The following is a 14,246-nucleotide window of genomic DNA, read 5'->3' as shown; positions in this document are numbered from 1 at the left end:
GGAATTCTATCAACTGCAGGAGAAAATCACTATTATTTGTAACAAATGTGACCCACAACTGTAGCTTCCAGTGTCCTCTGCCAGTACTACAGAGAAATTAAATGGAAGTTAACTGCACTGTCAGGCTCCAGAAAGTGTCCTGGTGAGAAGCTGTGATTTGGGCTCTGTGATTAATATCCTGTCTTTTTCCTTTCTACATTACTATTCCCTTGAGTTCTTGGCTGAATACGCTAGAGCCATTAAAACTTAGGTGATATTGGTTTCAGTGCTGTTCAGCAAAATTGGTCCTGGCAACATTAATTTGAGGGGAAAAAAATGAGGGTGTAATGGGGAGGGGTGGAATGACCTTTTATTGTTTTAACTAAGTGACCTTGGCCTATGATACTGAGCTCAAAACTAAGAGTCATGGGTTTTAGTTGTTACTATGTGGTTTTGCCTGCACTAATGAATGGCTACAGCACTGCCTTTTAGTGAAGGATATCAATTTGATTTTGGCATATGTTTCTGAAAATCTTAAAATAGATGTAATAAGAAATTTTAGACAGATGGTTAGCAAAGTGGTGCTTCCTACTAACTTCTCCACAGAGACAAATTACCAGAGTTCTTTTCCTAAATATCCTGTATGCTACTGGTAAGATATGAACATTTTAGTTTCCACTGGTGTAGAGGTTTGATTCCTTTTAGTTTTTGCTGATACTTGTCACAGTGGGGTTCCAAGACCTCTCTTTCCTGGCTTGGCCAGGTCAAGCGTGGCAGAATAAATCGGGACAGGTACGATGGAGTCCCCAAAGATAGTTTTTAATGTTCACAAAGACCCTATGGTCTAAGGGGCTGCTTCTAAAGACTCAGGGGTGTGGTGGACTTCACAATGTAAAGGGGTATCTGAGGTCCAATCACAAACACAGACCAGGGACATGACCTGTTGTGGAATGACTCCATTAGCATCCCCCCAGCACCCTGCCTCCCAAGGCTTCAGGTTTATTTCCTCCTTATTTCCTGGAACCCAGTCCAAGGTTTTGTCTACCCCAGCTAATTCGGTTCCCACAGATACTGCCATAAAAAACCTCAGGCCAAATAGTTATGGTTTACCAAAGTTAAAAGTAGGTGGAACATGCCTAGTGAGAGTTGGGAGGGAGCTCCAGTGGTGGAGTTCCTCCAGCTGTGTTCTGGGATCATAGAATTACAGAATGGTTTGGGTTGGAAGGGCACCTTGAAGATCAAACTGTTCCACACCCCTGCCATGGGCAGGGACACCTTCAACCAGACCAGTGCCTCACTACCCACAGTTAACTCACCCTGAAGCCTTCTTTTTTCAGACTAAACAATCCCAATTTTGTCAGTTTTTCCTTATGTGAGAGCTGCTCCATCCCTCTGATCAACTTGGTGGCCTCTTCTGGACTCACTGCATGTTATGGGTTGAGTGAGATGTTTAAATAAGCCCTGTACCTAATTAATTAATACCTGTGTTATAGCTAGCAATGAAATAGTATAGATTAGGAGTCAGTGTAATTTACCACTGAATTGTTGATAGTGTACACAGAGTCCTTTTCCTTTCATTCAACCCTTAAGAAAGCAACCACAAAGCAGGCATCCCAAACTTTGGGGAGAAGAGCCCACACATTCCCAGGGAATGTGCAGAAGACTTCTGCTTTGTGAACATATGGTGTAACTTTTATAGTTTGTAAAGTGGGGTGTCTGTCAGTCAGAAATTCCAACTTATCTTTCCACATCTGCTTCCGCGGCAAGATGTTTATTGTCAACTGGGAATGGTAATCCCATGGTGCTGAAATAACTCATTAACTCAAAACAAGCTGTCCTGATGGTGGTATTTCACCAATTAGCAAACTGATGTGAGAAGCAAGATGCCCTGAGTTATTGCACCAGCTGACAAGCTCTTAAGGACAAGGGGGCATGCCCCACTGCACTCCAACAAGTCAATGCCCTTCACTAATGCCCTTCACGTGTTGGAGACCCCAGAGCTGGATTCAGTACTCGAGGTGGGGTCTCAGCAGAGCAGAGAGGCAGAAGATGAATGGGCATGAAAAGTGTTTCATGGACACAGGCAAGGGAAACTGAAATGACTGGCCTTGGGTTTTGAGAAGCTTCTTCACAGAGCTCTGCATGGCCCCAGGCCATGACTGTGTCCTCAAGTGACCCCATAGGCTCAGTGGTTGACTTCACGTGACCCCAGCATTGTCCAAACTCATGAATTTGACCTGCAGGCTAATTGGTTGAACCATCATAGTCCCAAGTGATGGGTCTGAAGGCAAGTAACCCCATGGGTTGACCTATGAGGGATGTCTCAGGGTGCTCCATAGTTTTTCACCCCTAAAAAGAGACTTTCAAAGCAGTCATAGTTTCAAATTTTTGCTCTTGTGGCTCACCAGTACAGACAGAAAAAATTAATACACACATTTCTAATGCACTGTTGACAAAAAATACTCCTTTCAAACTGTCCTTTCATTCAACTTCTGACCTTAAATTTCAATACTGCAGTGTCTTGCTGAATTTCATCATAAGTTTGCTTGTCATCTGTGCAAACTCAGGAACTCCATTTGAGATGTTTGTAGGATTGAGGAATATTTACAAGTACACAGAAATCCCACTACCTTCCTGCTTTGACCATGTCCTGAGTTTTGATGCTAGAACAGCTCAGAACTTGTTTTTCTATTTCTTCCCTTTCAGAACACCAGTACTGGGGCTCAGACCTTCAGCTTCCCAAAATGCCTTTTGAAGAAATCATGTACAATGATGAAAGTGCATACAAGTGGTTGTGCACCCTAAAGAAAGTAGGAATTGTTCTACTGACAGGAGCTGCTACAAGGCAGGGAGAATTGAATAGACTCGGCCACAGGATTGGGTTCCTGCGCCTCACATTTTATGGGTGAGTTTATTTTATAATATCTTGTAATCACCTCTAATGTTCTTCATATAAGCTTGCTGTATCTATTTTGTGGATTAATATATTAAAGCAAGGTGTATGGTTTTTTCTCTATATATTAGAAAATAGAAGGAAAAGTGTCTGAAAATAAATGTTGTTGAATTTAGGGTAACAGTGAGATAGATTTACTTATCTATGCCATAAACAAAACCTAAAAAATCCCTAATCCAGTCCTGTTCTGAGCAGAGGAAATTATCTGTTCTGAAACTTTTGCTTAGTCTGATTTTCAATCATGGATATAGGTGAGACTTAGATGTTGGTGTTGTGGCCAACATCACCAAGAAGATGGGCTGAGTACAGTATCCCTGCTTTCAAAAGATTGTGCTCTGGAAAGTCATAACCAATCCCAACAAGGAGAGTTCAGCTTGAATGAGTGCAAGCAGGCACTTGTAAATTATCCTTTTGACTCCAACAACTGGCAGACTGAAGCTCTACCTCTGCAATGCCTACTAAATGAGCAGACAAATGATGATGGCAACTCACATCTTGCTGAGCTGAATCAGTGACCTCCATCTAACAAAGAAGAAATGTTTGTAGCTAATACTTAAAATAATTTCCACCCCTGAAACAGAAGTTCATTTCTTACTGGCATCCAATTCTGGGCTGGGTTTTACAAACATAACAAAATAATAACTTTGGGTAATCTCCCTGCTGTTTCACTGGGAGCCAAATACATGGCCTACAAAATAGGATAAATAAAAGGATAAACTCAGAATTGGCAAACTTGCCAAATTAAACATTACCTCAACAGAGCCCTGAATTTTAAACTGAAATGTAACAGCAATGAATATAATTCTAACAAATGAAAGAAAAAAGGCTTTTTTCTTGTCTAGATGAGAAGATGTCTAGATGTCTGCTTGGTGTGACCTCCCTAAAGTGTCATTACTGTAAAAAGTGGAAACATTCTCTGTATCAGCCATATAGTATCAAGAGTTTCCATGTTTTTAAATTAACCTTTTTCATTCCATTATGGAGACCCAACTGCATTAATGAAGTCATACTACAATTAATTTCTCCAACTTTCCATGCCCTATGTTGTGTTCCTCCTGTGTTCTGAAGCCTTGTCCAATGCTTGGTGTGGTGTGAAGGCTTTCCTTCAGGGCTCCAGCTCTCCCATTAAAACAGCCAGTTCATCAGTATCACCTGGAGCTCTTCAGCAGCAAGAGAAGGACATGTGTCCCAAATCTCATATGTGTGAGACACAGACTTTTAATGAAATGTAACACAAAATGATTCAAATGTGGCTTAAGTTCCTAGTGCTGCACTTTCACAGGACTAAGGATGTAACAGAGTCTGGGTTTCTACTGATGAAGACTGAGCCCATGTTGCTATATAATGGAAAAAATTGCTACACCTGCTTGGTGCCAATCTTCCTACTCTATCAAACAGCCTGAACAATGAGCTTTGAAATCTGACCCTAATTATTAAACCATAAACCATTCCAACCCACTTTGCTCTCCTTAAGATCCAAGAGTCCTCTGACATCCCCTTACTACCTGTGCACCCAACATGGCCAAGCTGATGCTTCAACTCATTTGAGATTTAAACAAAGTAAGGTTGATTTTTCCATATTCAGTGCTGAGCTCCCTGTTAACATCTTTGACTTCAAGTCAGTAACTTTGACCAAAGCTCCCTGTGTGGAAGGAAAGCTCCTGGGGAGCAGCTTCCCTTGCAAATCCTAACAGCACAAAAGCAATGACTGCTTTTACAAAAGCTTATGATAATTCTATAAAGTGTTATCACTCCAGCAATTGAATGTATTTCATATAAATGAGACAATTAAAATGTGTTAAATTGTTTTAGAACCATCCAGTGACACCAGAGCCTAATAAATGAAAGATGAAGCAAATCTAACTGCCTTCAGCACTAATTACAGGAATGATATAAAGGGGCTATTTTTTGGCTGTCAGATTATGGAAGTGTGGTTGAAATGATCATGCTTGAGTATTAAGATCATGTGCTGATGAATATATGCTGTTACTCCAAGTACTCAATGTACTGATGAATATGTGTCATACCAAATAATGAAAACTATTTTTCCTAGGCAGTTAAACATGTTTGCAAATATTCAAGGGGATTTTCTCCCTGGCAATTGCAGAAATCCAATTTTAGCATTTTGCATAATTTCTATATTAAATACAACTCCTAGAGCAAAAGCATTTATATACTGTATATAAATAATTTTATCTGCATGTTCTTTAGCCTATTTTCTTTTAGAACTGTTATTAAGAAGTAAAGCTAGGCACACACCATCTGGAACATATTTGGTCTATAGCATTCCACAAGGGAAAATGAGTTTCGTAATTTCTTTTCAGTCATTTGTGTGTATGCAATTATATGGACTCTGCATGGTAAATTACACTTTTCCAGACAAACATCTGGATCTATAACATACATCTGCTGAGGACTGTCTTCAATCACATGAACTTTATGTAAACAAAACCTGTGGTTCTTGGTCTCAAATTCTCCTGCATGGTGTGTCACTCAAAATACATTTTGTCTGTGCATGCAACGTGAGGTATTCCTGTCTTTGCCATATAGCTGTGACTTCCTTTTTTCACTGCAGTTGTCAGAAAACTTTTTTACTGAATTGTGCCAAATTCCAAGACAGAAACTATGTAATAAAATAAACAGAGCTAGTTCTCCAAAAGGGTGTTATAGAAAAGGAAGAAGTGTCAAAGTCTTTCTTTCAAGTCTTTCAAGACATTTTCCTCCAGTAGCAAGTCTTCAACTTACGGAAAGATCCCCCTGTAAAGGATACTCTATATTTTCTAGGATTATAAAGCCTTAAAAATAACTTTTGGGGGAAATTACAAGGCCTTTACAAATTTTGTATTTCATTGATAATGTGCTCCATGTGGCAGAGGGAAAGTGGAAGGTTGATAAAAAGAAATGGGCCAGCTTCTACTTGCTTATTTCTGAAGCATCAGTACCAAGATGATTTCTACTGTAGAAGCCTCTTGTTTAGTGTCTTCAGCTGGCTTTTGCATTCATCAAAGTGCCACCACTGGAAAGCCATCATTCTTCTAGGTACTGCCTTGGTGCCAGATGTCCCTTGGCACACTGAAGTTTATCTAGGACTGATGAAATAATTCTCTTTTGGGGTGGAGGGACACTGCTAAATTCTTATTTCCTTATAATGTTACAATATTTTCATGTCCAAAGATGAAATTACTTCTGTACTGTGGTTTAACAGTTTCTGTGTATAGATGTTCTAACATGTTTTCTCTTTTCCCTTTCGTTATAAAGACCAACTTGGCAAGTGCAAGACAAAGCAGATGCTAACAATGTAGCTTATACAACTGGGAGACTCTGTTTTCATACTGATTACCCTGTTCTGCAGCACCCACCTGGGGTAAGTTAAATTTACTGACTTTTTCAACCCACAAAAGGGGAAAAGGAAATGTTCCTATAATGTGAAATACAGTTAGTGATCAGTGGCTTGGAATTTTGTCTTCAAAGAGCAATGTAAAAATACTGATATATTAATATGCATATGGTAATCTATATACACCTGAGTATGCAATTTATATGGTATGATGTAAATTCAGCGTTAATTCAGTATGTCTCCCATATATCCCATAATTTTAAAATCAAATACACAAAGTATTGAAAATATTTTTCATAACCAGATGAGAAAACTTTAGGGTCCTTTATATGCTTTGAATACTGTTCTCATTATTTCACAAGAGTTAGGCATCTAAATGCTGTTTAGGACTCATCTCTTCAGCTCAGGAGGGGAACAGAGAAAGAAATATGATTAAGATGGTGTATTCTGTTTTCTGTGAATTGTTTACCCTTTCACAACTGACAAAAAAAACTGGGCCATTCTGTAAAACCAGGCAACCTCAGAAAATATGTTTTCACCCGGTCCCTGTCATATCAAAGTGTAATCCACATAATTCACATAATTCCAGGGAACTGGGAAATAGTAGGAACAGGTACAAAGGAACACAGATAACCCTGGAAAAGTTTACACTAAAAAACTTTCCCTTCTGTTGTGGAGTACGCTGTTGTTTCTGTATTTAAACAAAAAGCCAATGTGATTTACCCATAGGGAAATACCAAATACTTCACAATAAATTTATCTTTTCATCATTTAGATACTGTTCATTGATGTGGAGTGAGAATGGACTAGGGCTTCATTAATAGAGAGCAGATGTGAATTAGCTCACTGTCCTGTCTGTGCCAAAGCTCACACTCTGCTAGGAAACATTAGAAAAGAACTAACCTTTTTCATTCAAATGTGCTTGTAGGAAATAAAAGTATTAAAGCACATTAAAATGTTTTTGAACATAGTCCTGAATGTGCCATTTTCTTTATATATCCAGTTATTACACAATATTTTAATTAAGTTGCATGTAAGCCACAATAAACCCCTGCAGCACTACAGGCTGGGGATGGTGTGGCTGGACAGTGCCAGAAAGGGACCTGGGGGTGCTGACACCCGACTGAACATGAGCCAGCAGTGCCCTGGTGGCCAAGAAGGCCAACAGCATCCTGGCCTGTGTCAGGAATGGTGTGGCCAGCAGGAGCAGGGAGCTCATTCTTGCCCTGTACTCGGCACTGCTGAGGCCACACCTCGAGTGCTGTGTCCAGATCTGGCCCCTCAGTTTGGGAAGGACTTTGAAACCCCTGAGGGCATCCAGAGGAGACAACGAGGCTGGTGAGGGGCTGGGAACACAAACCCTGAGAGGAACCACTGAGGGAGCTGGGGTTGTTCAGCCTGGAGAAAAGGAGACCCAGAGGTGACCTCATCACTCTCCACAGCTCCCTGAAAGGTGTTTTTATCAGGTGGGGTTGGTCTCTTTCTCCAGGCAGCAGCTGACAGAATGAGAGGACACAGCCTCAAGCTGTGCCAAGGGAAATACAGGTTGGATTTTAGGAAAAAGTTTTTTACTGAAAGAGTGATAAGGTACTGGAATTGTCTACCTGAGGAGGTGGTGGAGTCACCATCCCTGGATGTGTTTAAAAAATGATTGGATGTGGTGCTCAGTGCCATGGTTTAGTTGACGTTTTAGGGCATGGGTTGGACTCAATGATCTTAAAGGTCTCTCCCAACCCAGTGATTCTGTGATTTATTATGAATATTTAGACATGTTCTTAAAAGATGATGATTAATTTCAGAACTGTCCCATAAAAATCCTGGTTTAGGACTTCCTAGGACCATAACATAAATTACTGCAGCCCTCCTTGACTGAGCCAAGCTGCGCTTACCTTGCACAAGGCCAGCTGTGGCCACAAAACAAAGAACTTGCTGCCTTGTGCTCCCTTCAGTGGGTCCTTTGCCCTGCCCACAGCTTGAGTTTCCCCCTTCATCACCATTACCAAGGTCTGCAGGTCCAGCTGCTAAAGAGAGCAAACCCTGTTCCAGTCCTCTTTCCCATCCTGAGGAGGTTTTGTTTGGTTTGGGTTTTGTTTGGTGAGTTGTCTGGCTTTTTGGTTTTGTTGTTTATTTGTTTGAGCTTATGTTTGTGGGGTGTTTTTTGTTCAGGTTTTTGCAGTTGATGTTTTGGGGGGTTTGGGGGTTTTTAATTTGTTTTGTTTTGCTTGGTTGGTTGGGGTTTTTCTGTGGGTTTGTTTGTTTGTTTGGGTTATGTGGGGGGTTTTGTTGTTTGTTTGTTTGCTCATTTTTGGTTATTGTTGTTGGGGGTGTTTTTTGGTTGGTTTGGTTAGTTTTTCTCCTAGTGGTCTCAGAAATAATTCACCACCATGGAAGGGCCAAGTGACAAAGGTAACAACATTTGATGTGACAAGTGTATCGTGTGTCATTTGCTGGATGAGTAATTACAGTTTGTGTGGTATCTAGAGCCACAGGGAGTTTTACTGCTTGTGTCAGCAGCTTAGATTTATACCAGTGCAACCTGGAGCCCAGCTTAGGCTTTTTGCTCCATCTTACACCTTGGCAAATTCATTCTAAAGTGAAATTAAACTGTCTTAATGATACTTTATCACAGAGACAGGCCTTCTCTGATAGCAAATTCTTCCCCTCTACGAGTAGATAATTCACATCAGGTTTTGTTTCTGCAGGCCAGAGCTAATATGCCTTGTTGAGATATGACTGAAATGCATTTAAAATTATGTGACAGCCAGAAAGAGGAACTCAAAGGAAAGAAGCAAAACCTCTTTGCCACTGACTCACAGGTTGCAAGCATTAGAAGATATCCCAAATGGGATGAATTTATGAACATGCTTATTTAATTTTCTGCCTTTGTGATACTGGTGGCAGAGTGCTGTGATGCTGCAGTAAAGGAGAACTCAGTCTGCCACTGGGAAAAAAACCAAATCAAACAACCAGAATAAAAGAACCACAGATGTGAGAGAACTGATACTAATAATCTGTTAAATATGCAAGCTAATTGTTTTTATAAAAGATATCTTAATTCATTCCAGGTTCAATTTCTTCACTGTATAAAGCAAACATCTGCAGGAGGTGAAAGTGAAGTTGTAGATGGATTTCATGTATCCAACAAGCTGAAGAAACAAAATCCTGAGGCATTTCAGATCCTGTCCTCTACTGCTGTAGACTACGTTGATGTGGGGGTGGATTACTGTGATTTTGCTGTGCACTGCAAACAAAGGATTATAGAGTGAGTAGTTTCAGCAACACCTATAAGTAAAACCCCTGTGGTCTGGTGGATTACATGTTGGTAGAAGGTCTGCTCCTGCCACCTTGTGGGAAAACACTGGTTTAACTTGGTCTGTAGTTCTAGGATAGGGTGGGGTTGGTTGTTTGGGGTCTTTAGTCTGTATTTTTGGGGAATGTGTGACTTGTTCAGTGCATTGTACCATTTACTTGGTTTTGCCACACACAGACAAGAAGTGGTGGTACTTAGAGTAACTCCTAGGCACAGGCACAGGTTAATTACAGCCAAATCTGTTACTAAATGCCAGTCAATATACATATATATCATGCAAGGAGAGGTCATAATTTGAAACATTTAGATTAAGAATTATATACTATCAAAAGATGAAATGCAAATTTTCATATTCTTTTCTGATTTTATAAAGTTTATGATTTATTTTTAAAAGTTTACAGTTAAAGAGTGTATAATATAGATTTTTGAGGAAATTAAATGTCTGCACTTTCTCCTGATTATCCCTTTTCCTAGTTAGGCTTAATTAGCAAGATCCAATCCAGTATCCATCTGAATTTTACTATAGAAACATACTGATATTCCAGCAGGAGAATTCAGCTATTGTTTAATCATCTTGAACTGTTTCAGTAACAGCTAAATTCTTTTTTCTTTTTTCCTTTCCTTTTTTTTTCCCCTTTCCTTTGTTTTATAGCATAGATTCCAGAGGCCAAGTAATTCGCATCAATTACAATAATGCAACAAGAGACACAGTGTTTGATATACCAGCTGAAAAAGTGAGGTCATTTTATGCAGCACTAAAGGAATTTAATGATTTATTAAACAGTGCTGAACACAAGTTCACTTACAAACTGAAACCAGGTCAGTAAATTGCTTCTCCTCACAACAATTTTTCACTTTTTTCCTGGCAGTCAAAATGCTTGAAGATTGCTAGCACTAGTACTGAGAGGAACTTAGAGACTTTCTATCATCTATTTTATATCATACTGCATTCTTACATTCATTGTATATATTTCTTTTGCCATTGTTACACTGTAAAGAAGAGAAAATGGCAGGGGGGAATAGTCTACCTATAGATTAGTCAAATGTATCTTTATACTAAATACAAAATAGCATTTTATGCTACATAGCATATTGGAAATTGATGTATCAATAGCATCATAGATGGGAAATACTATGTGTGATATCATATGTGGTCTTAATCACTGTACTTTCATTCCCCAGCATTAAAATAAAGATATGAATCTCTCAAGAGATATTACAAAAATAAATTCATTGGTGTATCTGACTGCCTCACATACTATGGTATTTGTGTCTGAAATGTCTGTGAGGAAATTAATCTCTCTTCACTGGAAACACACAATAAATAATGTGTAAGATCACATTAATGGAAAAAAAAAGTGCCTTACATTACATTAATGACATCCATTTTGTTAATTAATGCATCAAAATGCTGGTGGAGGGAATGGGAAGAAGATAAGGAAGACTGTGAGTTTATTTAATTCAAGATTTATCATAATGGTGGCACACAAGGGAGAAAAATTAAATTGGTATTCTAGCATTAATTGTGTGATTTCCTAACTTTCTATATCTTCGCTTTGTTCTTGTGAAATTCTCTTAGCAGGGATAGTATGTATGTGTGTAGTACAAATAGTACTAGACTGATCAAATAAAAATTATCCTACTGTTTTTCACCCATTTTGTTAATTTCACCTGTATGTATTTGCTGTAGCTGCCTTTCTCCTCAAGGACTCCTCTACCTCTCTGCTTTTTAACTCCTCCCTATACAAGAAATGAAAGAGATGTCAAAAGGGAACTGGCCTCTCTGGTTGAGAAAGTTAAAATTACTGTGTATCTCCAGCTGGGCTACTGGAAATTATTGCTCCCTAACCATTGATATGAATCTACCTGTGTCTTTTTCTGAAGGAATCAACAAGAACATTCCAAGTAGTGACCCTTGTGCAATCTCTTTGTAGGAGACATAGTGACATTTGATAACTGGCGTGTGCTTCACGGTCGGCAGAGCTACCCGTGGTGTTCAGAGGTGACACGTCACCTGGAAGGCGCCTATGCAGACTGGGATGTGGTCATGTCAAGGCTCCGGCTCCTTAGGAAGAAGGTCCTGAACAGAGACTGAACTTTCTTCTAACTAGAATGAGCAAAATGTAGATTATCTAACCTCAATGACAACAGCAACATTAAAAGAATGAGTCTTCTTTCCAGAAACTAACATTGCTTTTGATAAGGGCCTGTTGTAGAACCAGGGTAATGGCTTTGAACTGACAGAGGGTAGGTTTTGATTAGATATTAGGAAGATATTCTTTACTATGAGGGTGCTGAGGTTCTGAAACAGGTTGCTCAGAGAAGCTGTGGCTGCCCAGCCCCTGGAAGTGCTCAAGGCCAGGTTGGATAGGGATTGGAGCAACCTGGGATAGTGAAAGGTATCCTTGCTTATGGAAAAAGGATGGAATGAGATGGTTTTTAAGGTCCCTTTCAGCCCAAACCACTCTGTGAGTCTATCACAAATATATTTTTCATTTCTATAAGCTAAGAAATATTTTGTTCATAACAATTTAAGTTTATCTGTGCCATGGTCTTTGAATCTAAGAAATACATTGCTATGTTTGTAGGTTTATATGTTCTTTTATAATCAGTGTGCAAAGTGTCTTGAAAGATTATCACTTTACCAGACTGACTGGGGCTCACAATGCCTTCCTTTGGCTCTACATGTCTGCCTGTGCTCCCTAGAAAACTTGAAAGGTGAAATGAAAAGAAGCATTATTAACTAAATTTTGTTATGAACGGCACCTTCCTCTATTTTCAGAGAAGCATTCTTTATTGCATAAATCATAACTAAAATTTGCTATCAAAATATAAAAAACACCAAAACACTGCAATGGTGTTATTTTTAAATGCACACCTTTCTAGGTAGGACTCTGCTGTAACACATGCTCTCATTGAACAGAGGCTGTATTCTCTATATCCCACTGGACATGTTTTGACCATCACAGCCACAAATAATTTTTCTTGCATTTCCAACTCCATAAGATCAGAAACCATAAACTTACCAAAGAATGCATCGTATTAATGTTCCTCTGCATTAGGAAGGTAAATCCTACTCTCAGTGCAGAGGTCACAGCCAGGGTCAGAAATCCTATCAGGGGCCAGATGTAAGATCTGTAGAGCAGAGTTTTGAGTAAGTGAGGAGGAGGAATGCTGATGATGTTTGGTGGCTAAAAACTACAAAGGAGAACTGGCTATTGACTTTGCATGTGACAGAAATGTGGTAACTGAACCCAAATCCATTTTTCTTACACCTCCAGTAGATCTTTAGGATGTTTTCCTCTATTCTGGATTCTGAATAAAAATTATGCTAGAAATAAATTATATACGTACATTAAAAAATTATGTAGAAATAAATTACTGCAGCCAAAGTTGTGGTGTTCTTTCCCTATATTCAGATGCCACATGGAAAAAGAAAGAATTTCAAAATACTTGTTTTCATGCCCAACAAAATGTCCACTGAGTTTATTTTTCACTGTTCTTATAGCTGCAGAGTTAACAGGATCCTCTCACCATGCTGTGAGCTAGACAAAATAACCACTCTTCCACCCTCAAATCCTTCTGTTCAAATGTATATTTTCAAACATGTTCCTTCCAAGTCAAATAAATCCTAGTGTCTTCTTAGTAGGGTAACACAATAGAACTACAACTACAGAATTAAATAACCATAGAATTAAAACAAGGCCAGGTTAGATGGAACTTTGAGCAACCTGATTTTGTGGACACTGTCCCTTCCCATGGGCTGGAACTAGATGATCTTTAAGGTCCCTTCCAATCCAGACCACTGTATGATTCCATGACCTAAAATGAGTTTGCAAACACTTCAATAGCTTCTGCTTATCATTTAACAACAGAGATCAGCTGAATAATCAGGTAAAACTCAATTATGCCTTTTTGTCATAGGGCAGTTTGAATCCAGTCTTCTTTATTAAATAGTGAAATGTTATTGTCAAAGTTGTGACCTCATGAAATCGTCTAACAAAATTTGGGTTTAGGCGTAATTAAATCTCTCAGTGCCTCCTTTAGTAATTAATTCTGGAAACATGAGGAAAATATTTTTTTTCTGTTATAAAAGAGGGAAAATTAATACCTATATTCATGTATTCCAGCAATGCTCTGCATTAACTGTGGTATTTTCCATATGAAGATGGAGTGAATGTTGCAATTTATAACTGTTAAGACATCTTGTGATTTATACCAGTCATTAATAGGGAAGAGATGTTTTCCACCTGTATTCTGTACTTTTCTGAACACTTTCATTCAAATTACTTTTTATTAAAAGCTGTCATGGAACTAATTGCTGGTTTGGGCTTGTGTCTAATCTCACACATAACATCTTGCACACAGATATAAAATCATTGTTAGTTACAAATATCTGTAAATCTTATTAGACCTGGATCCATCCACATTTGTCTGTCTTGTATACTTAAAATACAGTTAAAATATAACTAAACCCACAGCTTTGAACAGAATGGAGTACAAATAATGGTAAAAACTGTTCATCAGCAGAAACATGAGGTCCTGCACAAGTAAAAAAAATCTAATTCCTGTTATGCCTCCATATGGTATATCCATATCCAGTTAATACAATATCCAGTTAAACTGGAAATGGGTCACACTACCCACACAAACTGAACACAAATCAA

At 38.8% G+C, this 14,246-nt stretch overlaps 1 protein-coding gene across 3 annotated transcripts in view; it reads left to right on the top strand.

Moving 5' to 3' along the window:
• Positions 1-13,897, top strand: part of BBOX1 (gamma-butyrobetaine hydroxylase 1) — a 35,975-nt gene extending 22,078 nt beyond the window's left edge. For all 3 annotated transcript variants that reach the window (XM_015631589.3, XM_015631590.3, XM_015631588.3), the window contains 5 exons: positions 2,686-2,884; positions 6,191-6,296; positions 9,335-9,531; positions 10,232-10,398; positions 11,514-13,897. In XM_015631589.3, the coding sequence (XP_015487075.1) occupies positions 2,686-2,884; positions 6,191-6,296; positions 9,335-9,531; positions 10,232-10,398; positions 11,514-11,674 (830 nt within the window). In that variant the 3' untranslated portion in view covers positions 11,675-13,897. The remainder of the gene's footprint in view (positions 1-2,685; positions 2,885-6,190; positions 6,297-9,334; positions 9,532-10,231; positions 10,399-11,513) is intronic.
• Positions 13,898-14,246: the final 349 nt, after the last annotated feature.

This window comes from Parus major, chromosome 5 (assembly GCF_001522545.3).
Source record: "Parus major isolate Abel chromosome 5, Parus_major1.1, whole genome shotgun sequence".
Lineage (NCBI taxonomy): Eukaryota > Metazoa > Chordata > Aves > Passeriformes > Paridae > Parus > Parus major.
This window is presented reverse-complemented; position numbering and strand designations above follow the sequence as displayed.